This window comes from Falco cherrug, chromosome 6 (assembly GCF_023634085.1).
Source record: "Falco cherrug isolate bFalChe1 chromosome 6, bFalChe1.pri, whole genome shotgun sequence".
Taxonomy (NCBI): domain Eukaryota; kingdom Metazoa; phylum Chordata; class Aves; order Falconiformes; family Falconidae; genus Falco; species Falco cherrug.
In genome coordinates, this window is record NC_073702.1 from 49,198,399 (window position 1) to 49,222,348 (window position 23,950).

At 41.1% G+C, this 23,950-nt stretch overlaps 1 protein-coding gene across 5 annotated transcripts in view; it reads left to right on the plus strand.

Moving 5' to 3' along the window:
• The window catches only part of SYNJ2 (synaptojanin 2), a 71,814-nt gene that overhangs the window by 34,706 nt on the left and 13,158 nt on the right, over positions 1–23,950 (plus strand). For all 5 annotated transcript variants that reach the window (XM_055714352.1, XM_055714351.1, XM_055714353.1 and 2 more), the window contains 13 exons: positions 361–422; positions 3,253–3,349; positions 6,661–6,833; positions 7,235–7,316; positions 7,527–7,676; positions 7,774–7,939; positions 9,754–9,945; positions 13,457–13,541; positions 14,766–14,906; positions 17,746–17,938; positions 19,644–19,802; positions 20,024–20,180; positions 22,202–22,319. In XM_055714352.1, coding sequence (XP_055570327.1) covers positions 361–422; positions 3,253–3,349; positions 6,661–6,833; positions 7,235–7,316; positions 7,527–7,676; positions 7,774–7,939; positions 9,754–9,945; positions 13,457–13,541; positions 14,766–14,906; positions 17,746–17,938; positions 19,644–19,802; positions 20,024–20,180; positions 22,202–22,319 — 1,775 coding nt within the window. The remainder of the gene's footprint in view (positions 1–360; positions 423–3,252; positions 3,350–6,660; positions 6,834–7,234; positions 7,317–7,526; positions 7,677–7,773; positions 7,940–9,753; positions 9,946–13,456; positions 13,542–14,765; positions 14,907–17,745; positions 17,939–19,643; positions 19,803–20,023; positions 20,181–22,201; positions 22,320–23,950) is intronic.

Here is a 23,950-nt window from a genome sequence, read left to right on the forward strand (position 1 = left end):
AACTGCAGCCTTTCCTGCCAAGGGAAGGGCAGGAAGAATGCTGGGTGCACAGCACACTCATGTGAGTGTGGGGTATTTGCTAGAGGAAGCTGGCAAAGGGGTGTGATTTGTGCCATAAAAAGATGTGTAGGTATCCCTTTGCTTAATGGTAATCATATTTTCAGTTGTAATTGTAAATGTCTAATATGAATGTGGCTTTTATATTAAGAATATTATGTGTGTGAAGTCTGTTAGAGGAGTCCGGTGCTGTTGAAGAGATGTTTTTCTCTGAAGGAAAAAGGGAAACATCTAGTAATTTAGGGCTTTAGCAGTTTAAAAAGTTATTTTTCTCTTTCTTTGCCTTTCAATATTTGATTTTAGGTGGGTTCCCGTCATCTAAGGCTTAACAGAGGTCTGGAAGCTAATGCGCCTGCCTTTGACAGGTAAGCTTCATTCCACTTTGGCAATAACACAGTAGCCTGGCATTTAACCAAGATTCCACAACTTTATGCCTTCCTAGTAAATCCTGCGAGATGTGAAACATCTCTCAAATGATGTAGCCAATCCCCCAGGTGTTGTGGATTATTAAGTGGGTTTACTTAATTTATTCACTTACTTTTGTGCATTTTCCTTTCTGTTTTCAATGGTAATTGAATTAATTTGGTCTCTGGCTTGTTGCTGTAAAAGCTGAGAAATACTGAGTGATACGCAAAAGGAAGGTCTGTGTAACCCTTTGTGAGCCAACAAACGTGAGTTTACACTTAAGGTACACAGAACATGCGTTCTACACCACCGTAACTCAAGTAATTAAAAAGTAAGCATTGCTTCCACTACATTCTGGATTTTTCTCCTGATCATTGTACTGCTATGCAGAAATAACAGTGTCTTATTCTGTGATCAGTTTTGTATGATGCTATTGTGCTGATGCTTTCCTACTTTACCCAAAGACTGCCTTGTAAACCTTGTTAAACCTTTTAAGACTGCTTGTCAGCTGGAAAGTGTAAAAAAAGCCATGCATTAGCTTGATTCCTTTGAGTGTTTGACTGTGAAGTGCTGTACTTTAAGGAAACTCCTTCGGGTATCAGTGGGAACAGCCTGAAAAGGACATGAAAAATTTGGCCTGTGGCACATTTTCAGCTTTTAAGTGCCAGGTCATGTGGTTCATTTCTGTTTTGGTTTGATTTTGGTAAATCAGAGTTTATATTGATTTTGGGTGAGGCCTCTTAATTTCTTGATCTCATTTACTGCAACTTTCAGCAAACATGCCATTAGTGACTGTTAATACTTTTGCAGTACTGAAGACCCTAAACAGGGATTAGAGTCTAAAGGGACTATGCAGTATAGCAGTCCCTGCTCTGAAGGATCTTCTGCAAGCTTTTTAAGGTTCTTAAATCCTACTGAATTCAAATACCTTTGAGACTCATGGTCTTGTGGTCATCTGGTGCCGTGATAACTTGCCTTGCCAGTGTCCTTGAAGCTCCATCTTAGAGGTTTGCATTCCACAGTGGAGATAGTTTATATAAGAGGAAAACAATAACTTAGCATCTTCTTGTGCTCCCCAAGAAACTGAGAGTACCTCAGCAATGAACAACTCCGTAAGACCATTTAGCCGAGAGAATCTTTTCTCTCTGACCCTGATGCAACTGGTGAATGTAAGAAACGTGAGGATCAGCTTGCACTATTCCTTCTTCCCCTTGTGCACAGTAAAGCCTTCAGGTTTGATGAATTTAAGGATCTCTGTGCTTACAGATCTGCAAAAGACAGTCCTTTGAAAATGGGCAAGGAATAAGCAACTACTTATATGGAAAAAGACACTGAAACTTAACAACCTGCTGCAGCTTTTCTGAGTGTTAGAATGGGTTTAGCCTGTTACATTTAACTGTCTGGTAGGTTAATGTGTTGAGAAGGCACTGTGAGAAGTGAATGGTAATCTTGTTAGTGGATTTTTTTTGTCCTCTTTCCCTGAGAAATCTTCAGGGAACTCTGCTTACAGTAGTCAAGCAGGTGACCTAAGCTTCAGCAGTTTTGTTGTGAGGAAGCAACACTGGTGAAGTAGGACCTTGAGGCTGGGATCAGAGGAGTGCAAATGTATGGGAAGAGTTGGCATACAGAGAACTGGTTGCAGAATCAGAACCATAAATAGCACCAGAAAAAATATGTAGCCATGTTTCTTGAAGGCAATGCTAATAGATTTTTCTGTGTTTTCTGCCTTTCCGTGGTTTTTGTGTGGTGTATTTCTGGTTATAGGATTTAAAGGTACATGCCAGAAGATGTGTACTTGCTGTTTTTCTGACATTTTGCCATTGCATGTTGCTTCGCAGCATATAATAGCTTTTCATTTGAGTGAGTGTATAGTTTATTTTTCTTGTCTATTTCTATCCTGCTTCCTCTTAAGTACTATGGCAGTGTTGTTAGTACATGACAGAAGATGGCTTTATGATCTGATTGTTTCTTGATGAGCCAGTGCAGCTCCTGAAGCACAATCATGCCAACTTGAAAAAAATTTATTGAGGGGAAAACGGGTGCCTCTGCATCTAGCTGAAAGCTCTTGACTTGAGCATCCGTAAATATCAGGCTTTGAGAGTTTGGGGATATATGCCAAATAATGCACCGCTTTATGCTTGCGTTATTTTGTGTTTTTCCTGAAGAATCTGGGCCAAGCCACTTGACTAAAAGGACCTTTGGTCTGATCCAGTGCAGCAGTTCTTATGATTACTAACCTTCCTGCTTAATTTGACTTGAGAGTGAATGTCTCAGTGTTGTGGTATCTCAAGAGATGTTTGAACCCTGCCACCTATGACGCATGTGTTTGTGCCTCTCTGGCCTTGGTGCTGTAGTCCTAGTCCACGTTGCTGCTGCTGAGTCTTTGTAGGCTCAGCCCTGCAAGATGCTGAGCAATTCCTGTTGAAGTGGAGTATGTTTTCCTCTCTTGTCTTTCCTGTGCAGTTCCCAGGCTGACAGTGAAGAGGTGGGAGCATGCAAAGGGCAGTGTCAAAGCTAGCAGTGACATAAAAGATCCAGGGCCTGTTTTCTAAGATGCTTCTTTCTTTAAGTTCAGTACAAAATACCATGCCCATTAATTGCATGCTTTCACCATTTGTGCTTGAATAATTGATTGCAAGGAAACTCAGGAAGTTGTTTGTAGCTGCTGTGGCTGAAACTTTCTGCTGGGCAGAAGAACCAGTGATCTGTACTGTATTTTGAAAAAGGTAGTAGGCAGTATAACATGTTTATGTATGTTTATAGTACCTATTACGGTTACTTTTGCTGTAGGCATATGATGCTTCTGAAAGAGCAGTATGGAAAACAAGTGATTGTTAACCTGTTGGGAAGCAGAGGAGGGGAGGAGGTGCTCAACAGAGCTTTTAAGGTAAAAGCAATATTTATTTGTTTGTTTGTTTGTTTGTTTTTAACTGCTGATTTCTTCTGAGTCTCCATGTTCCTCTATTTCCCTTCTGGCCCAGTAGTTGACAAATAGTATATCTAAAGAAATGATGTTATCTCTTTACTAGACATTATGTGCTGAGAGAATGGTGCTTCATAGTTTCGTGGCTTAATTTCCAGCACTACCTTCCTGCTTATTTCTTCACACATGTATGCACATTTTCTTTAACAAGACTTTAAAAAAAAGAAAAAATTGCCCTAATTTTTCTAAGAGTAGTTCACATTTGCAGAAATGAATTGGGGTCAGCTTTGTCATAGTATTTGGTCACCTATGCAGTCAGGAGCCTCATGGGATGGCCAGAACTGCTTGGAGGCCAGGCCCCGACCCTGGCTCACTGAGCAAGCAAGCCGTCTTGCTCTCATTGTAATGGGAAATAGCTGTCTTGCACTGATTGTGATGGGAATTGGCTGCCTGAGCATCAGATGACAGTCTGATATATGAAGAGAGGCTTTACTGGCCCCTAAATGTCCCTAGGCACAACTACTACCTGAAAGCAAGGATGCATCGTAGAATTAAAGTTGCACTGAGTTCTAGTATAGTGTTCTCATGGCCAGATTTTTAAAACTAATGTGTGCTTGAAGCCACAGATTAGCACTCAGTGGGATTTCTGTGAGTGCAATAGCTGCCTGAATCTGGCTGGAGGTTGTTGGAAGTCTGCCTCCTAAGTGCTTGTTGCTTTAGAAATCCAACATAGATACTGTGGAGAATATCTTCCTAAGAATAGTATGAAGAATGGTTTAAGTACGCACCTGTAGTAAGTGTTACGTATTTTCATTGCTAAAGAATGATACAACAGTTCTGAGTTCAAATACTTAATGTGTGAAACTAAGCAAAATGAAAATTATAGTTAAATAATAGTTCCCAATTTGTTTCACTCTCTGTTGGAATAATGTACTTGAGACAGGGAATGCTGTGAGCTTTTTGGCAGTTTTTGTGTGTGACCATTTCCTCCTCGTCCAAAATTGCTGGGGGGAACTGTCAGCTTCCGCAGTGGAAAGTGACCAAGTGAGTTCCCCCTGTACAGAATACAGCCAAAGAAAGTGATGATGACTAACGCTCGCAAGGCAATGAGGAAGGTACAGAAGTGAAGTCTGGTCTTAGCTGCTGTTTTCAGCTTCTTACTGAATTTCTGCATGACACGGCTAAGCCTCCATAATCTCTAAGGTTTCCCTATCTTTAAAATAGTTTTTTTATAGTTTATTTTGCAAAAACATTGTAATTTAAGGGTAAGAGATAATAACTTCTGAAATGCTCAAATAACTTATGAGGATACAAATGTGACATTTTTTGTGAGTTTAATACTGGTATTTTATCAAACTCACGTTCTTGGAGACCATGTTCTGGCTGGTATCATACAATCAGAAACTAAGTCAGAAACAGGGCACCTCTAGAATAAAGACCTTGCATTTGTTCATTTAATTTAAATAAGAACCTGTTTTGTTTGATTTGTTAAACTTTATCCCTGTTTTAAAAAAATAAACAAATTATGAAAGCACCATGAGCTGAAAGAATTTAGACTGACAACACTGGAAACCGAAGTTTTGTACCCATTCAAAATAACCACTTATTGGTCTTTTCTTTACCTTTGTGTTTTAATAAATGGGTGTTCAGAAAGGATATGTAGTTAGTTTTTACTTTGGTGATTTTAAAAAGCTTGAATTAAAAATAAAGTAATTAATAGGGGAATGATTAGGAATGAAAATTTTCCTCCTGTTCTGTCATTAGTTTATTTCTCTGTTTCTCCATCTTCCTTTGCTTGTATTCCTTCCTTTTCTCCCAGCTCTTGCTGCAATCTTAGTAATTCTCATCAGAGGTGGTTCAAAATACTCTTGTAATTACTGCTGCTGTGTTCTCTTGAGCAGAATGTCACCGCTACCATTCATTTATGCAACAGGAACGAATGAAAAATTGTAAATGACCAGCTTACCTTCAGCTGTTATCTGAGCCATCTGTTACCAGACCAAAACTCAATACTGTTCCCAGTAAGGCTGTTGCTTTCATAAGCATCCCCTATAACAGATGTAATTCTGTTTACAGTAAAAGCAATGCTGTAGTGTAGAGTTACAAATACTCTGACAATGATTTACCCTGAGGCAATGGGTAAATGTCATCCTCAAGTGCATTACTACTGGTGCCAGCACCTGCAAAGGCAAGTTGCGGTGTCAACAACAGAGGAGTGGATACTGAGTGTTTTGGCTTTTTAATAGTGTAATGAAAAATATTTTGCAGGTCTCTCTCCAAACACCGTGCAGTGCCTTTAAATTTGTTTCTGTGGGGAAGGCTTAATGGCTTACTTGATACAATTATACTGGTGTAACTGCTGTGTGTACACTTACAATGTAATATCAGAATTATTTTGTTCAGTTTGTGTCATTATCTAAGTGGAGAAAAGCATCTGTCTTGGGATAAAAATGTGCAGGAAGGAAGGAAATAGTCAAAGTTAGTCATAGTACAGAGTTAATAACAGTTCTCTCTGGCTTTATCACGGAGAGTATTATTATTGTATAATTATATATATACATATATAAAAATAATATATAATCCATGGAGAGGACATATTATTGTTGTGTCTATTACAGATACCGTGATGAAATTCATGGTGATTATGCATGTGAGGTCATGGGTATTGGAGATGAAATAATGAGACTATTTATGCCTCTTCTTTCACTGTTGTGGTTTACCACAGACTTTTTATAGTATGTTTCCTAGGACATCATTTCTTTCTTACTTCCTCCCCAAGCAACCTCTGCCTAAATTTAAGGCCACATTTTCCGATTTCTTGGCACTTCAGGAATGGTTAAAAAATACACCCATGCACTGCTATGCTCTTCTACTGGTAAGCAGCTCTGTACACCCATCCCATCAGGGTCTTGGTCCTGAGCCTGCCCAGCGTATCACTGTTGCTGTCCACCCTCATGCACAGAGACGGCAGCCCACTTCTGCAGGGCTGCCACTAGCCAAGATGCAGAAAGCAGCAATTCTGATATATACTTTGCAGTTACAGTTTGAGTTCCCTGGCAGAAAAATCGGGGTCTAATAATCCAGTTTAGTTTTGGAAAGAAAACAAATAGGGAACTTCAGTTGCTTTTTTCATGCCTGGCCTTTCAGAATTCCCTATGAACTTCTCAATATTAAAAATGTGATAAACAGTCAAAGTTTAGTAATGATAAAAGCATGCTGGTATCAATCCTTACTGTGGCTTGCGCAGGATTTGTTTTCCTTCTTTATCTACACAGAAACTGCTATGGGCCTCTTCCCATGCAGAAGACACTCCCATGATAAACTTTGACTACCACCAATTTGCAAAAGGTGGAAAAACTGAGAAACTGGAAAATTTGCTGAGGCCTCAGCTGAAGTTGCACTGGGAAGACTTTGGAATCTTCACAAAGGGCGAGAATGTAAGTTCACGGTGAGTGTCCCTGCCCCTGTGTCACAGCATATCCAGCCACCACCTGTCCTTCCCAGGTTTCTTGCTGTGTTTGGACCATGAGCATAAATGGCCATCTTGAAACACAATTTTGAGACAAAGTGTAGTCTTGGTGCTAAATAGGTTATTTAGCTTAACTGCATCTCCGTTGTTTGGAATCTGCAAAATTACCAGTGCATGGATTTGCTAATACAGTGTTGCAAATGTAGGCAAGTAATTATATGTTAATGGCATACATTGTGCATAATGGGCTTGCACCGTCAAAATGTGGGTGGGAATATTCAGGCTGAACATTTGATTATCTTGTTCAATCAACTCCTGATTAGATGGTATTTTAAAATGTACCTTTCTTCCCTCCCTTCTTTTGTGTTTGGTTACCGAAGTCTGCAGACAGGTACTTTTCGAATGAATTGTTTGGACTGCCTGGATCGTACTAATAGTGTACAGTCCTTCATTGCATTGGAGGTGAGTTTGTCAGAGGACTTTTCGTGGATGCCTATACTGCATGCATATAGGGAAAAGAGAGGAAAGAGGGCTTAAGCCTCACTTATACAAATCTATCTTGCCAGCTTTATGATACAGAATGATGCTCGCTGGAATACTTAAATTGAGGATAAAAAGCAAAAACACATTGAAGAACAGTGTTGTTTTTTTCTCCTTCTGCACCTAATCCAGATCCTGCTTGCTCAATTAGAGAGCCTTGGGTTGAACTCTAAATCTATAATTGAGCGCTTTGTGGAATCCTACAAAGTGATGTGGACTCTCAACGGTCATAATCTGAGCAGAGTATTTACTGGCAGTCGTGCCCTTGAGGGGAAGCACAAGGTAAAGAAAAATGGCAAAACTGTTTATTCACAAGTAAAGAAAGATGTCTGACTTACTCATCAGTGTCACTTGCACTGATGATTCCTGTCTGATACAGGTTGGGAAGTTCAAGGATGGTGCCCGCTCTGTGTCTCGCACCATTCAGTCAAATTTCTTTGATGCAGTAAAGCAGGAAGCCATCAAGTTGCTGCTCATGGGTGACTTCTTCAGTGAGGAATATGCAGACAAAGGCAAGATGCTTATGGACCACACTGCACTGCTGGGTAAGGCCAGTATGAATCCTTCACTTTTGTGTCTTCTTTTACCTGTCAGATGTAAGCAATTGCACCCTTTTGAAAAAAAATCAATAAATAAGCTACTTTTGCACAAATCTATTGTTTAAAACACTGCCTTGAAGTGACCATATAACAACTCTGTGTGTTTTAATTCCACTGTGCTTATTTTTCATATTTTGTTTTGGAACTGAATATGTTTGTCTGCTTTTTTATGGTGATCTCTTCTGACAGTTTAGAGGAGTCGGACCAGAGGGAGAGATTTTAGGGTTATATTGCCAGTCTGGTCCTGTATGAGTTTGAGGAAGTCTCTTAATCTCAGACTTTTTACATACTTATTTTTGGCCTGCAGTTTGCACATGATTTTATCCATTTGGTTCTTTAAAGGCACATTTCTGTCATGTTGGTTCATTCCTTGCTTTACTCCAGGACCCTGATAATCCACAATATATACATATTTGTTTGCACCCATCTAAAGTAAACCAACTTAGCTGTCTCTGAGAAGATACTTGTGTTCAAAATATAGACTAATTGAACCCACAAACGGTACCAGGTAGTCAGTTTGCTCCAGAGAACTACCAGATTTTAGTAGGATAGACTCAAACCATTCAGTGCCACTTGTGGACCCCAAGGAAAATACAGTTTCTCTGTGCCTGACTGCCAATGCAAATCAGGTAGTTAAAGGTTAAGGTTACTTCAGCTGCTCACAAAAAAACCACACTGCTAATTTTCTATACTCATCAAAAATAAGAAGTTTCCTGCGAGGAGATCTGACCAGGCTAGAGAGCCACAACCGTGCTAGATCTGGAATGATGTAAAACTCCGTGCTGCTCTCTGCCTTTCCCTCCACACTCTAAACTTCTTAAGGTGTCAGTGTAAGTCATAACTTGTGACGTGATCACTTGCCCTGGTCTCAACTGGGATAGTATTAATTTTCTTCCTAGTAGGTGATGCAGTGCTGTGCTTCGGCCTTAGCATGAATAAAGTTGGTAATACACTGATGTTTTTAGTTGTTGCTAAGTAGTGTTAGTATATACTAAGTCAAGGACTTTTCAGCTTCTCATGCCCTGCCAGTAAGGAGGCTGGAGGGGCACAAGAAGCTGGGAGGGGACACAGCCAGAACAGCTGATGCAAACTGGCCAAAAGGATATTCCATGCCATATGATGTCATGCTCAGTACATAAACTGGGGGTAAAGCTGGCCAGGGGTTGCTGCTTGGAAATTGGCTAGGCATCGGCGGGCAAGTAGTGAACAATTGCATTGTGCATCACTTGTTTTGTATATTCTAATTAATTACTAGTATTATTAGTATTTTCTTCCTTTTCTGTCGTATTAAACTTTGTCTTAGCCCACAGGTTTTCTCACTTTTGCTCTTCCAGTCCTCTCCCCCATCCCACTGGAACAAGGGAGTGAGTGAGCAGCCATGTGGTGCTTAGTTGCTAGCTGGGGTTAAACCACAACATTGCTGTAGGCTAAACTGAAAAGATTAAGGGAGGAAAAAGAATTTGTTTGCTTATTACTTGAAGAAGTGCAGGAAAATGTATGCTGCCAGTGAGTGACCAGCCCTTCTCAAGCTTTCAAAGAGTGCCTGGGTTCTGGAAGAGAAATTGCTGACTCCAGCCCCAGTTATCTTGTAGTTATTGCCATTGCTGCTGGAGTTATTCCTTAGGTTTTGTGGTGTTGCTGCTAGGGTAATGTCATTGTTTCACAGTGACTGTGTTGCTGCTGTCTGTATGCTTTCTGTCTTCCTTTTACAGCACATTCTTCTTTTACTTACCCTCTTTCTCTCTCTCCTCTTCCGTCAGTAACTCCAAGTATTTTAAAGGCCATGTCAGAGCGTCAGTTTGAATTCACAAGCTTCAAGCGTGTTCGTGTTGCCATGGGGACCTGGAACGTGAATGGGGGGAAGCAGTTCCGAAGCAACATCCTTGGTACCAGTGAGCTGACAGATTGGCTGCTGGATTCTCCCAAGCTCTCTGGAGTTTCTGAATTTCAGGGTAAGACTTCACAGTCAAAATGTGTAAGCAGTATTTTCTGGCATCTCTAGAGACAGTGACTTGGGACACAAGATTTCACCAGCTGTTCCTTTCAAAGGCATCTTGGAGGGCATTTTCTGTCAGTTCTAGAGGTGTATTTGGCTCCACGTAGATTTATACTGCCTCCCTGCAGCAGTGGAATGTCGTGTGTGGGGCTCCTGACGCTCAGAGCAACTCCTGAGTCTATACCATGTGACTGTTCGGAACCTTCAGCAGGTCAGAATCAGAGGTCTCTTACATGCCATCGTGGTATGTATCTGCCTATTCTGTGTCCCATATTTAATTTTCTTCTTCCATATTTCTATTCTTCTTCTTTGTGAGTGGGAGCTACATGCTTAGGTGCCCTCAGAATGTCTCCTGGGTCTTCATCTGGAGCAAAACATATTTGTACAATCTGGACTCTTGAGATTGTCTGGAAATGTTACTGTCAAAACCTTCAGATGAAAAAATCTATTTTGTTGAAGGCAATTTCCTTGTTTTTTTAACCAGTATAGAAAGCTTTTGTGCTTGTGGCTTGCTTAAATTGACGCTGCTGAATTTCTTATTTACAGAACAAGGTCAGGTATTGTAATTGATTTACAGATTTTATTAAGGAAAATGAAAAGTGAATGTTCTGTCATTTAAAAATTGAGTGGTTGCAAAAGTATGGCAAAACCTGTGCATTTGTTGTTACAGTGGAACATTTAGCTTTCTGCAGGCATCACAGGGATAGTCCTGTGCCTGACCTTGAAGCTCAGGAGTTAATTCCTCAAGTCCTTGGCTACTGGTAAAGTCTTGTTTGAACCCTTAGTGCTTGAGTGCACGGATAGGTGATTAGGGTGCATATCACTGTACTGTGAGCAGCTCAGGTGGGTGATTGGTCCAGTCTGTTTCAGAAACAGGTTAGATGTGTTAGCACATTACTGTGCCCATGATAATAAAATTTGTTGAGAGCCTGTCATGTGCTAGCCTTGCCAGACCTTCCCCTGAGAGAACTGGAGGAGCAGAACTACATGGTACAGGCAACCTTAACGTGATAGGTCTAAGCAGCTTCTGGAAGAGAGCTAAATGACATCGTAGTATACCCTAGCTCTGCCCATTCAACACAGACATTTGCATGGTCAGTGTCAGTGCAGTGCCCATACAAATGGGTAAGTGTTCAAAGACAAATGTCCAAAATTATTAATGGAAAATACACGTGACAGTGCCTGTCAGGTTAAGCCAGTAAAGGAGGCTAGCTGCCATGTGTTAGTTTCACCTTTGTGTCTACAAAGAGTTTCTGCATATTTTACTTTTCTTTCCATTCTTATTTTCTAAGGCAGATCTGATTTATATTCCTATGGTTGTCTACTATTTAAGTCTTCATACTGAATGAAGTTACTGTTACCTTGACTGTATGACAGTTTAAAAAAAAAACCAAAACAAACCAGAAACCTTTAGGCAACAGACAGACCTAATGGGTCAATAGATATGCTTCACACTATTCATCATATCATAGAATCATGGGATGGTTTGGGTTGGAAGGGACCTTAAAGATCATCTAGTTCCAAACCCTGCTGCCATGGGCAGGGACATCTTCCACTACGCAAGATTGCTCAAAGCTCCATCCAGCCTGGCCTTGGACACTTCCAGGGATGGGACATCCACAGCTTCTCTGGGCAACCTGTTCCAGTGCCTCACCACCCTCGCAGTAAAGGATTTCTTCCTTATATCTAATCTAAATCTACCCTTTTTTCAGTTTAAACCCCATTACCTCTTGTCCTATTGCTACAGGCTCTACTAAAAAGTCTGTGTCCCCATCTGTCTTATAAGCCCCCTTTAGGCACTGGCAGGCTGCTATAAGGTCTCCCCTGGAGCCTTCTCTTCTCCAGGCTGAACAACCTCAACTCTTTCAGCCTGTCTTCACAGGAGAGATGCTCCAGCCCTCTGACCATCTTCATGGCTATCCTCTGAACTTGCTCCAACACTTCCATGTCCTTATGCTGGGAGCCCCAGCGTTGAATGCAGTACTCCAGGTGGGGTCTCATGAGAGCAGACTCCCTTGACCTGCTGGTCAGGCTTCTTTTGATGCAGCCCAGGGTACAAAGATTGGCTCTCTGAGCTGCAAGCACATATTGCTGGGTTGTGTTGAGCTTCTCATCAACCAACACCCCAGGAGTCTTTCTCCTCATGGCTGCTCTCAATACATTCTCTGCCCAGCCTGTATTTGTGCTTGGGATTGTCTTGGCCCATGTGCATGGCCTTACACTTGGCCTTGTTGAACTTCATGAGGTTTGCACGGGCCCACCTCTCAAGCCTGCCAAGGTCCCTCTGGATGGCATCCCTGCCCTCCAGCATGTCAACCACACCACGCAGCCTGGTGTCGTTGGCAAACTCGCTGAGGCTGAGGGTGAACTCAATCCCAGTGTCCATGTTGGCGACAAAGATGTTAAACAGTGCTGGTCCCAATACTGACCCTTGAGGAATGCCACTTGTCACTGGTCTCCACTTAGACACTGAGCCATTGACGGCAGCTCTTTTGAGTGCAACCATCCAGCTAATTCCTTATTCGCTGAGTGGTCCATCTGTCAAATCCATGTCTCTCCAGTTTAGAGACAAAGATGGTGTGTGGGACAGTGTCAAATGCTTTGCACAAGTCCAGGTAGATGACATCAATTGCTTTTCCCTCATCCACCAATGCTGTAACCCCATTGTAGAAGGCCACCAAATTTGTCGGGCACAATTTTGCTCTTAGTGAAGCCATGTGGGCTGTCACCAGTCACCTCCTTATCTTCTGTGTGCCTTAGCACAGTTTCCAGGAGGATCTGCTCCATGATCTTGCGGGGCACAAAGGTGAAACTGACTGGCCTGTAGTTCCCCAAGTGTTTGGTGTTTTGCCAGGGTAATATCCACAGGTCTGGGCCAGGGAAGGGAGGGTCACTGTGCTCTAGAATGACCTAACCTAACCTTAAGTGTGGGTGGTCTAAGAAGGACTTGGAAGAAAGAAGATAAGAAGAAACTTCAAAGGGTTCTGTAAACTGGTAGATAAATTTACTAAAGTCATTGAGATGGAAGTGACACACTGGTGTGTAGACAGTAAGTTCAGTTACACAGGGATCAGTGTCGAAAAGGAAAAGCATGCTGGGTGAAATGACAAGTGGGTGAAAGATGGTGGGTAGTGAGATGTTGTGGCTTTAGTGATCAGTGGGGTGAGGGAGAGAGAACACTGAATATTTTCTCATCCTAACATTGCTACAATATAATGCTCTGTTCTGAACCGCTTCCTGCAAGTGAGATGGAGACCAACTGATGGAAGAAAATTAGGAAAAAAATTTCAGAGGAACTGCAGGGGTTGTTTTGTGAGATTAGATTAAAGGAGCTATGAATATGTATAGCCTGGCAGGGTATACACAAGATAGAACTACAGGAATGATCTCTGCCGGAAATGAGAATATAAATCGTTAGAAGAAACAACAAAATAGTAATTCCTGTATGACTTTTCTCTTGCCAACAGATGATGAGAACTGCCCTCCTGACATATTTGCAGTGGGATTTGAAGAGATGGTTGAATTAAGTGCAGGGAATATTGTGAATGCCAGGTAGGTAAAAAAAACAACACAAGAATAACAAAAAAACCCACATCTCAAAACAAACAGAAAAAAAACCAACTGAAAAAGAGCAACCTCTCCCCCAAAAGAACCAGGCAAACAAAAGCCTTCAGAGCTGTTCTTTTTTATGGTCAAATGTATAGAATATTTCCACCCAAGTCTGTTGCTTGTAATCATAGCTGGAAATATGTTTGCCCATTAACAAATGGGATTAACCTGGGATGGTGTTGAAAGTGCTCTTTCTCTGTGAACTTCTGTACAGTAGAATACAGTGTGTTTTTTCAGTCTCCGTAGTCTTTATGTTGACAGAGAAGAATTCTGATGGTTGACATTGATTTAATCGCTTGTCCTTAACCCCCTGTCTGATACTGGAAAATCTCAGTGATTACAAACATAATTGGCATTCATGTGGGAATTCTAAAATAAATGAAATATCTCTGTGGCTAATTGCATTTGTTCAAATTATGGCTAAAGAAGGAGTTTAAGGCAAAACTTTCTACAGCTTAGCATGTAGGCTGTTGTGTATGCTGGTCCGTTTGAATCTGAGTCAGGGTGGAACCCTGAAGATAATATTCCCATTGCTGATTCATCAGGCTGACCAGTTGTCTGTTTTGGGAATGACAAGTTACAGCAGTGCTTGGTATGGCTGCTGGGCTGGCAGTATATCTGCATGTATTAGTTGACTGGAGATAAGAAAAAGCTAGGTCTGCAGAAGCAAAGGTATATATACACCCATCCGCAAACTTTCAGCTAAGAACAGCCAACAGCTGTGGGTAGCCAGTCCTCCCAGTGAGAGAAGATCCAGAGATGATCTCCTCTTCACTGTGAGCACAAGGAATCTTACAAGTCATGAGACTGACATGGATTTTTGTTCTTACGATTATGATTACTACAGTCAGCTTCCAGGTATCCACAGTGAATGGGGGTATCAAAAGTAATGTGAGCATGGATCCGTCTATGCATAGTAGACAAAATCCGTCTCGTGTCCAGAAGCAGGGTAACTGTACTTGGGCGCTGTGCCTGGGCTCACAACCTGACCCTGCTAACGTGGGCTGGCTCACAAGGTATTATCTGTCTCTGCCATGCATCCTACAGCACTTCCAGTTCTACAGCCTAATGGGATGTCTGTAAACCTACGGCATAGTTAATCTGTTCATTTTATTGACTGTATGTGGGGTTTTTTTATTCCATTAAATGATTTTATGTTTGTTCCAGTACAACAAACAGAAAAATGTGGGGAGAGCAGCTTCAAAAAGCTATTTCCAGGACTCATCGCTACATTCAGCTGACATCAGCACAGCTTGTTGGTGTTTGTCTTTTCATCTTTGTACGACCATATCATGTCCCCTTTATCAGGTAAAAAAACCCAACCCAAAACAAAAAAATCCGTGTGTCTTCAGTAACATCTGCTGTTGGAGTGTGGCCAGAGAGGGTGGGAGTGGTTTTTTCAGCTTGGTGGGAATCATGCAAATCTGAATTCTGGTCTCAGCTCAGCGTGGGGGAGACACGTTTCCAGGCAGCAGTAGTCTGGAGACCATCCTCCTGGGTAGCTCAAAGGTGGCCAGGTAGCCCGAATATCTTCCTCCAGTTCAGCTGGGTATGCTTCAGGTGGCCAGTCAGGCTGCAGCACCTTGTTTGAGTGCTGTCTTTCTGGAAAAGGAATGACCTGAGCTACTAAGTCCACGAGTGTTTGAAGCAGCAAGTGAAGGCAAGTGCCTTCCTCTGCCTGAAGGGCAAGTTTTACCTTCTAACCCTCTCCTTAGTGTTTCTGTATGGAGAAAGGGCTAGTTCCAGACCTGAAAAGAGTGGTGGAAAAGGGGATTGGGGAAAGAGACCTGATTTTGCCTCCTGACGTTTTATAGAAGTGAGAGCTATAAGGACCCATTAAGTGTCTGCCTCTTCCAGAAGTCACAAGAACCAGAACTATGTGCCTAGTCAGGAGGGCGCGGAGCTGCATGTCCTCAGTTTACTAACACCAGCGTCTCTGGAGACTGACCAAACTCCGCTTCCCCTGCCCCTAGAATATTAGGAAGCCACAGGGATATCTGCATTAAAATGCCTTTGTCGTGGGCAAGAATTGTGCAGTTTAAGTGTAAATGGATAGGAAATGAATAATTAATCAAAACTGTCTTTGGGCATCTATAATGTCTGACTAATATCTAGAGTGATCCAAACAGTGCCCTTTGCCCCATATTAGGGGCACTGATTGGCCACTTGGTTTTGTGATTAAAATATCAAAAGCTGTCTCTTTCTTTCCTCTGATCTCATCTTCTGAGAAGATCAGTGCGGAGCTTGTGCAATATCAAGTGCTGTAGGCTAGGCAGAGTAATGCAATCCAGGTAACCCTGACCGTCTTGCATTGCTGCCTTCCCAGTAACCTTTCTTCAACATGATTTTTAAAAAAATACGTATTTTTGCTGATACAAAGCAGTCCAGAGGAGAAGTATTTCTGTCAGTTTTTGACTTTTCACCTGGCCTACAAGAAATTTGAGTAATCCAGCAGGAAGTGCATGGTTTAAATGGAAATTAGAAGCAGAGCAGCACGGTGGCTCTGTTGCAGCAGTCAGACTGCTAGAAATTGGATGTAGCCCTCTGAAACTCAAGAGAAAAAGGGCAGGGTCTGATTTTAGTGACCAAGTTTCATCATTTAATGCTAACGTGCTGCTATGTGTTATGTGGGCGTAATCAAGCCTAACCTGTATGCTTGTATAGTCTTTCCCATGTCTAGAAAAGGAAAACAAAAATGATCAGAAGTGCAGAAAAAGGCTTTTGCGCTTTACAGAGATTGAAGAGATTAGGACAGAAGTTAGAGAATAGAGAAAGAAAATGAGAGAGCAGCTGAAGCTTATACAGCAGTGAAATGATTGATGAAATACAAGCTGAATGTGCAGTGAGTTATCTCAACATAACCTTTGCCACGAATGCAAATCAGATGAATATCAGTCAGCCGTTTGGTAGGCAGGCAGCAGGAAGGGAGAACTCCTTGGAGTGAAAAGACTGAAAATGTGATTATTTCAGAGTGTTTAAAACCGATCTTTTCATAGAAAACATTGATGGTCCTCTTTTGCCTCCCTGAGGGTGTATTCTGGTGTTTTTCTGCAGTCAGGAAAAGAGAGGAAAATAAAGAGAGAGGTAAAAGAAAGAAAAGAGATGGGGGGTGGTGTGGTGGTGGTGGTGTAAGAAAATGAAGGAGGGGAAGAAAGAGAGCCTCTAAGATTTTGCATCATCCAGATCATGAATGCCTGACAATAACTCAAATGAGATTTGGTGGGTTTCCATGTGCCCCTTGCTTAAAGTCGGTAATATTCTTGTCCAGATCAGCTTGACTTCTATCTGAAAAGTAAAATTTTCTCACTGGGAAGGACATGCATGGTGCTGGGGTTGGTTACAACAATGATCTCATCAATTATTGTCTGACAGACAGGCATGCTTTATTCTCGGAGTAGACTGGCTATCTGGGAGAAATTACCCTGCGAGCAGGTGGTCTGCTTTGCCAAGTCATCTTTCTGTAGTAAAGTGTATGCTAATCATGACATTGAAATACTATGTAATTAACAACGTGGAGGCCCTAAGCAATTTGTCATCAGTACAGAACTCATTTTAGGAGCTAGGTATAAATACTTGCATCCAATAATCACTGATTTTATTGCATCTGATTTAAAAAATTATGGGTTATGATCTGGTGCTCTTTAATTGACTGAAAAATCTGGCACCAACTGCAAAGTCAGGTTTCAACACATAGTAACACTAATTAAATTGTTAACTGTCTGAAAAACAGATTCCCATATGTTCGAAAGTAAAAGGAAACAGAATAGTAAAATTCATTATTGTCACTATTTTAAAGATAGTGGTAGAAGTAAACTTGCAAAGTATATTCTGTAGACATTCCCAATATTTCAGAAATAATGTCTTGCTGGTCCATTTGGAAGGGACAAAAAGGGGAGGAAGATACTTTCATATAGTTTTATTTCTATATTATTATTATTGTATTATACTTAATTTGAAACATAAGTACATGAACATCATCAAGAAACGAAAAGATGTGCCTAAAAGCAGCAAGCTTTCTGGAGGGGAGAAAACATGGCATTGTAAACTGGATTTTCCTTCATGTTGTGGTCAAAGTTAATTGAATGTTTGTCCCTGCAGCTCTTCACTCTTTTCTCTTTCTGGTTTGTTTTTGTTTTTTTAAATACAGGGATGTAGCAATAGACACGGTGAAGACAGGAATGGGAGGAAAAGCTGGAAATAAAGGAGCAGTGAGCATTCGTTTTCAGTTCTATAGTACCAGTTTCTGCTTTATATGCAGTCACTTAACTGCTGGGCAGACCCAGGTGAAAGAGAGGAATGAAGATTATAAAGAAATCACACAGAAACTCAGCTTCCCAATGGTAAGCGTAGGTGTATGTTTCCTAAAAACATTGGAGATAAAGACCGTATCTTTACGTTATGAAAGCTGGTCTCAGGCTCTCTTTGATAACAGGTTAAGAAGTCATTTCAGTGCCATGAGAATGGACATAAAAGGAAATGGTAAAGAAAACTTAAAAAAAAAAAAGCAGCATGTTTCACAGGAGACCTGATACCACTCGATATAGCACTTGCTTTACAAAAGTACTACATCTCTCAAAAAATACAGTTGTCGCAGTGCTTGAAAAGTCCTCGCCTTTGAGCAATTTTAAGTCCCTCTTTCAGAATAGTGCAACTTAACTGACAAATCTGTAAGGCCTCATGGATAAGATCTAGGTGACTGGTTAGAGCTGGAGAGTATGATATATTAATAGTTCTGGCTGGCAGTAGATAGTAAGGGTTCCTGAAAGACCATCCGTTCCACTCAGTACGTCAGTGCTTTAGCTGCTCGCACTCAGGTATGATGTATCACTTCTTGGTCACTGATATGGTACTTTCTGTCCCCTTCATTTTGTTCTTGTGAATGTGCCGCTATCAAGGAACTGCTGACTTTTCTGAGTGTGGCAAGTAGGCACTATTGGTCGGCATGAGTAACTTTTCCCCTAAACCATGTCAAATCAACCACCCTAGTGTTTTATTTCACACTTTTCTCCTCAGGCCAGTAGATAACCCATGGGTTTGGTAGCAGTGCTCCTTCGCTTCCCTTAATGTTGGTTGCTTTAATTGCTGCAATGCTTTCTTTCTCAGGCCTCTCTGGAGAGGTCCTAAACCAGGGAGGGAACAGACCAGTTTGTGTATTCTGGTTAGTCAGAAAAAAAAGACATTTAGGTTGCAAAGCATAAAATTTTAACTTCCTGTTGTTCACAAGGTTTAGAGGCTTGGCACGTGCAGCATATCAGTCAGTTGTTTTATGTAAGAACTAATACTGACAGTCTGAATATCCTGCATAGAATATCTGTTCCAAATGGCCATAAAGTTGTGCTTATAGTAGTTTTTCCTTCTAATACCTCCTTAACTATTTTACGTCCTTTACATTTACAATAGCTAGAGTAAATATACAATAGCTGTGTATAATGCATATAAAGAGTGCCCTCTAGTGCTGTGATGGCCACAGCTCTGGAACGTTTCATTTACAAATCTCCCTTTCAGAGGTTTATAGCTTAACTGGGCAGGGGGGAAAACTAGTTAGAGGATAGAATGTTAAATTTATAACTGGAATGAGTTTTCATTAATGTTTTATTTCAATACATTTACAAAACTGTGATGTGCACAATAAGATCAAATTTGGAGCTTGTTGTTACTCAGGACCTTTGTTGCTGAATGTGCCTTGGTACCAGAAGCACATTTTGTGTTATATTTAGAATATGTATGTGTCTGTGAAATGTGTTAGGGAAACAAAAATATATTTTTAATATTCATGATAGCCAAATTGTGACTATAAAGCTGGTGTCACAGCTTAGACATACCTTCAGGAAACACGGAGCAGTCTGATGCTCTTGTTTACAAAATTCAGCTCAGCAGGATGCAAAAGACAGTGAAGGGACCATTCTATTTTAGCACAAGATGGATTTTAACAAGTAGGTCCAGTAGTTAGTAATTCAGAGGGACTGAGTTGTATATTTCAGTGCATCTAAAAGGTGTTTTCATGAATGTGCTCTAACACTAACAGTATTTTTACATCTGAACTAGGGGCGGAGCATGTTCTCACATGACTATGTCTTTTGGTGTGGTGATTTTAATTATCGCATTGATCTAACCTATGAGGAAGTCTTTTACTTTCTCAAACGTCAGGACTGGAAGACACTTTTGGAATTTGATCAGCTACAACAGCAAAAATCCAGTGGAAAAGTAAGGCACTGTGTCTCATGTTCTTGAATACCTGCATGTTGGCTTGGTCCAGTTCCTTGAGAGCGTAAAGAAATTTCATTTTGAGACCCTTGTTCATAGTACGTGAATGTAGTAATTTGTTTAAAAATCGGAGTGTTGTTTGTGTGCAAGGAAGTTGATATATCACAATGGCACCTACTTCGTCTGTAACTTAATCAAAGAGTTGGTATTTCTTTTCACAGATTTTTAAAGACTTCCATGAAGGGACTATTAATTTTGGACCAACATATAAATACGATGTTGGCTCAGAGGCTTATGACACAAGTGATAAGTGCAGAACCCCAGCTTGGACTGACAGAGTGCTTTGGTGGAGAAAGAAACTGCCTTTTGAAAAAACAGGTGCGTAGGATCTTTCCTCCTCCTTTATCTGAAAGTTGTTTTAGATTTCATCCAGAACCCACATGAGGGGATTTAATCTAGTAAATGGTGAGGAAGGGAGGGAGGGAGTTCTGGGCTGAGAGCTGTCTTTAGGCGTGTCCCATAGGCTTAGTCAAACCGCAGTAGCTTTCCTCAAGCAGATGTTCTTTTGGCTTCACTGGAATAACTTGCAGAGGTAGAGAGAACCCTTTCTTCTTCAGTGTGCGAACAACGGCTTCAGGCTACAGGTTGAAAAGGTGCCGAGAGCTCGCTGAGGTTCTGAAAAAAATCCAGGTGTAGCAATCTAGAGATTTTTCTGTTGCTTTTCAACAGAATCATTAGTCCACATAAAGTTCCCATGTTATAACAACTAGATGGTTATAACTGTTGTCCTCAGTAGATGTGTAAGCACTTTTCTGTAATTTCTTCTGCCTCTGTAATCTTAGGAATATTTCTGAAGGTTTCTGGAATTGGGGGAGATTTCATTCATTAGTGCTTATAAAGTACTTTGAGATCATGAGTGGCCAGCACAACAGAAGGGCTGTTTTCACTTGTTACTCAAAAGTTACAATAAAAAAATACAGAGTATTTCTTTGCATATCCAGGGACAGTTTTCATAATTCTCTCAGTCTGCAGTTGCATCTATCTCCCAATGTTTATAAAATCTGAAAAAAAATCATATTGAAAGTGTAATCACAGGAGAAATAATTTGATTTGTGCCTGCAGATGTGATTTTTCACATGCCTGGCAACTTCTGCTTGGAATCCAAGTCATACCATGAGTAACAACTACAGAGCAAAACTAGGGCAATCAGAGGGTACATGTCAATGTCTTGCAGAGTTATTCACTCTTATTTAAGGAATAAAAAATGAAAATGAGGAGCTTAAACCATTGGTAGAGGTATAATCTGGGAAAGAAAAACTGTATGAGATATAATAAGGAAGTTAAAACAGCCCTCTTGAGCTGCTGTTTCCGTTTTAGCAGAAAGAAAACCTTTCAGCATTTTCAATACATATTCCTTATTTTGCATAGCAGGGCTTGCCCCTGGGAGGACTTTAGCTGATGGAGTACACAGAGAACATAGGATCTATCTAGCTGGTCTGCAAGAGCCAAGGCAGGCTCCTTTCTTTAGAGCTTGTGCTAGCTCACGTGGGTATATAACAGATCCCTTGTCTCTTTGCCCACCTTCCCAGCCCTGCAAAGCTTTTGTAATTAGTTTGCTACCAGTGTTCCTCTCCTTTACTGCTGGTGGCAAAGCTCTTCTGCCTCTGGCTCTTAATTCTTTTGTCTTGCTTCTTTTTGCTGCTATAGGTTAGAGGACTACCTGCCTTCTGAGAAGAAAGTGTAGCCCCAGTGCGAGTGGTTAGGCAAAACCACTATATTCTCTGTTAACTTATTTTCAACTCTACAGAATAAAGAGACAGCTACCCAATAGTCCAAACATTGACCTAAAAACTTTTCCGTTATTGACAGCAATGTAATACCTCACTCTAGCATAATGTTTGGAGTACTTTCTGTCACCTTAATGCATTACGAAAGAAGTATTTGGAGGTTGGATTTGCATGGGTTTCCTTTCTCCCATCTCTTGTATATTATTTCTCCAATCCCTGTGTATTAATTCAGACTTGTGATGTATTTTGCAAGTACAGTGTCTGTTTCTATGCACAATAATGGGGCAGGAGGAGAAATACTAATATGACGGTCATCCCAGATTGTACAGGTAATTGATTGGGTGACATTCAGATTAACCATTTTGCAGGTGTCTTATTCTAGTGATCAGCTGTCTCTGTGGCACTCCCTGTCCTTTCTGTATTTTTGTTCATAGTCCCTAACTTGTAAATTTTAGGACACAAGCATTTCTTGGGTATGAATGGTATATACAAGAACAAAAAAACCCCACCTCGCACTACTAGGATCTGTGATGTGCACCCTAATAAAATAGCTTTTAACTGTTAGTAAAACTAGCTTTGTGTGAGTTTTAAATCATATTTTGTGCTGCATAGCTGGAGAGATCAATCTTCTAGACAGTGATTTGAATGCTGAAACTAACATCAGGCACACCTGGACCCCTGGAGCCTTGATGTACTACGGGAGAGCAGAGCTGCAAGCATCTGACCACAGGTAAATTCCTAAGAAAACAATCGGAGAAAGGGCTGCTGCGTTAGAAGGTGTCATACTGAATTACATCTTCAGTGAGGGATTGAGTCTGACTGTAACAGTAGTTACACCCTTAGTCTTTGTTCAGTATCTGTTTGGTGTTTTCTTTTCCCTTCATGGTGGGTTTTGTACCTGAGTGGCAAGTATCTATGGTCCTGTATTGATTTCTGCTGCACTGTGATCTCAGCAAGGGTTGGGTAAGTTACAGCAACAGGTATAGAAAACTGAGGACTTTGTTGCTTGGTTTTGGAAAGCTCCAATACCAAAACAAGCTGCTCAGATGGACATCTACTCAACTTGCTGTGGGAGAGGAGGAGGTTGGGACTGTGTGGCTTGAAGAGGTATAAGCCGTGTACGTAGCGCCTGGTGTGACCTCTTCAGAGTAGTGAAGTGTTGGGCTTCTGGGCTTCCCTTTGAAGTGGAAGTGGAAGGAGGGAGGAAAAAACAAAGACCAGCACCTCTGGTTGGTCCATATCATTAACTTCTCTTTAGGGATATGAATGACCTGTGTTAAATTTGTTCACTGCTTCATGTCTCTGAAACAGATTTTGTAATAAATCCACGTTGAAAGCTCCCTTGCGTTCAGAATAATCTTTGTCCCTTGCGTGCCCTATGGAAATGGTGCAGTATTGTTCCTCATAGCAGCCTGCTCAGTGACCCACAGCAGCTGGCTTCACATGGCACTGTTTTATGCAAGGACTGTTGCTCTTGTATGCGAGGACTGTTCTGTATTCCTCCAGCGATGGAAGAACATGCCTCTTGCAATCAATTTCTCTGTGTCAAGGCTTTGACATTGCTGTGTTCCATAAAGCACGGTGGAACTGCTGCACTCATTATATAGGACCCTGAGGATGCAATCTGTGAAACATGGCTGTTGTGCATTGGTTTTCTGTTTCAGCAAGCTTGACTGCAAAAACCTGCTTCTAAATTACAGTCAGCAGGTTTGCTTTCCCAAGGTTTGTGCTGGAAAAAGGGCTTAGCTATATCTTTGTGACATATGGAAATGCATTATGATTCACAGTGCTTTTAGAAATAGTTAACACTTCCTATATGTTTTGTTCCCTTTACTATTCCTTTCTAGCTCTGCTGTTGTTGCTTTCATATGTTCTGGTAATACATATTCCAGAGCCTGTATTGTAAGTAGGAGGCGGAAATTTTGACACAGAAGAGCAGCTATCACAGCCACTGCTCTGTGTGCTTGCAGGTGGAAATCTGAGAATGTGGATTGCATCCACTGATGTGAGACAAGCTTTACTCTTTCAGACAGCTTTCTCAATTTTATTTAGATCCAATACACAGAGAGGTAATTTGTAAAAAATGGCTGAAAAAGCTGGGATGTTGGCTGATTATAACGTGATGGGTTGATATATGTTTGCTACATAATCACATTATACTCTTATAGAGTACCTTGTCCTTAGTTTTTGGAAAAAGACATCTTTATGTGGCCTTGTCTAACAGAAAATAATGTATTGCCTCCTGATCTATAGATGTTTTGGGATACAGCTGTTTGATAACGAGTGAAGCATCCTGATGTTTTCAGACTGGCAGGTTTGCCAGAAGTACAACAGACAATTGTTATTTGAATTCCTTTACAG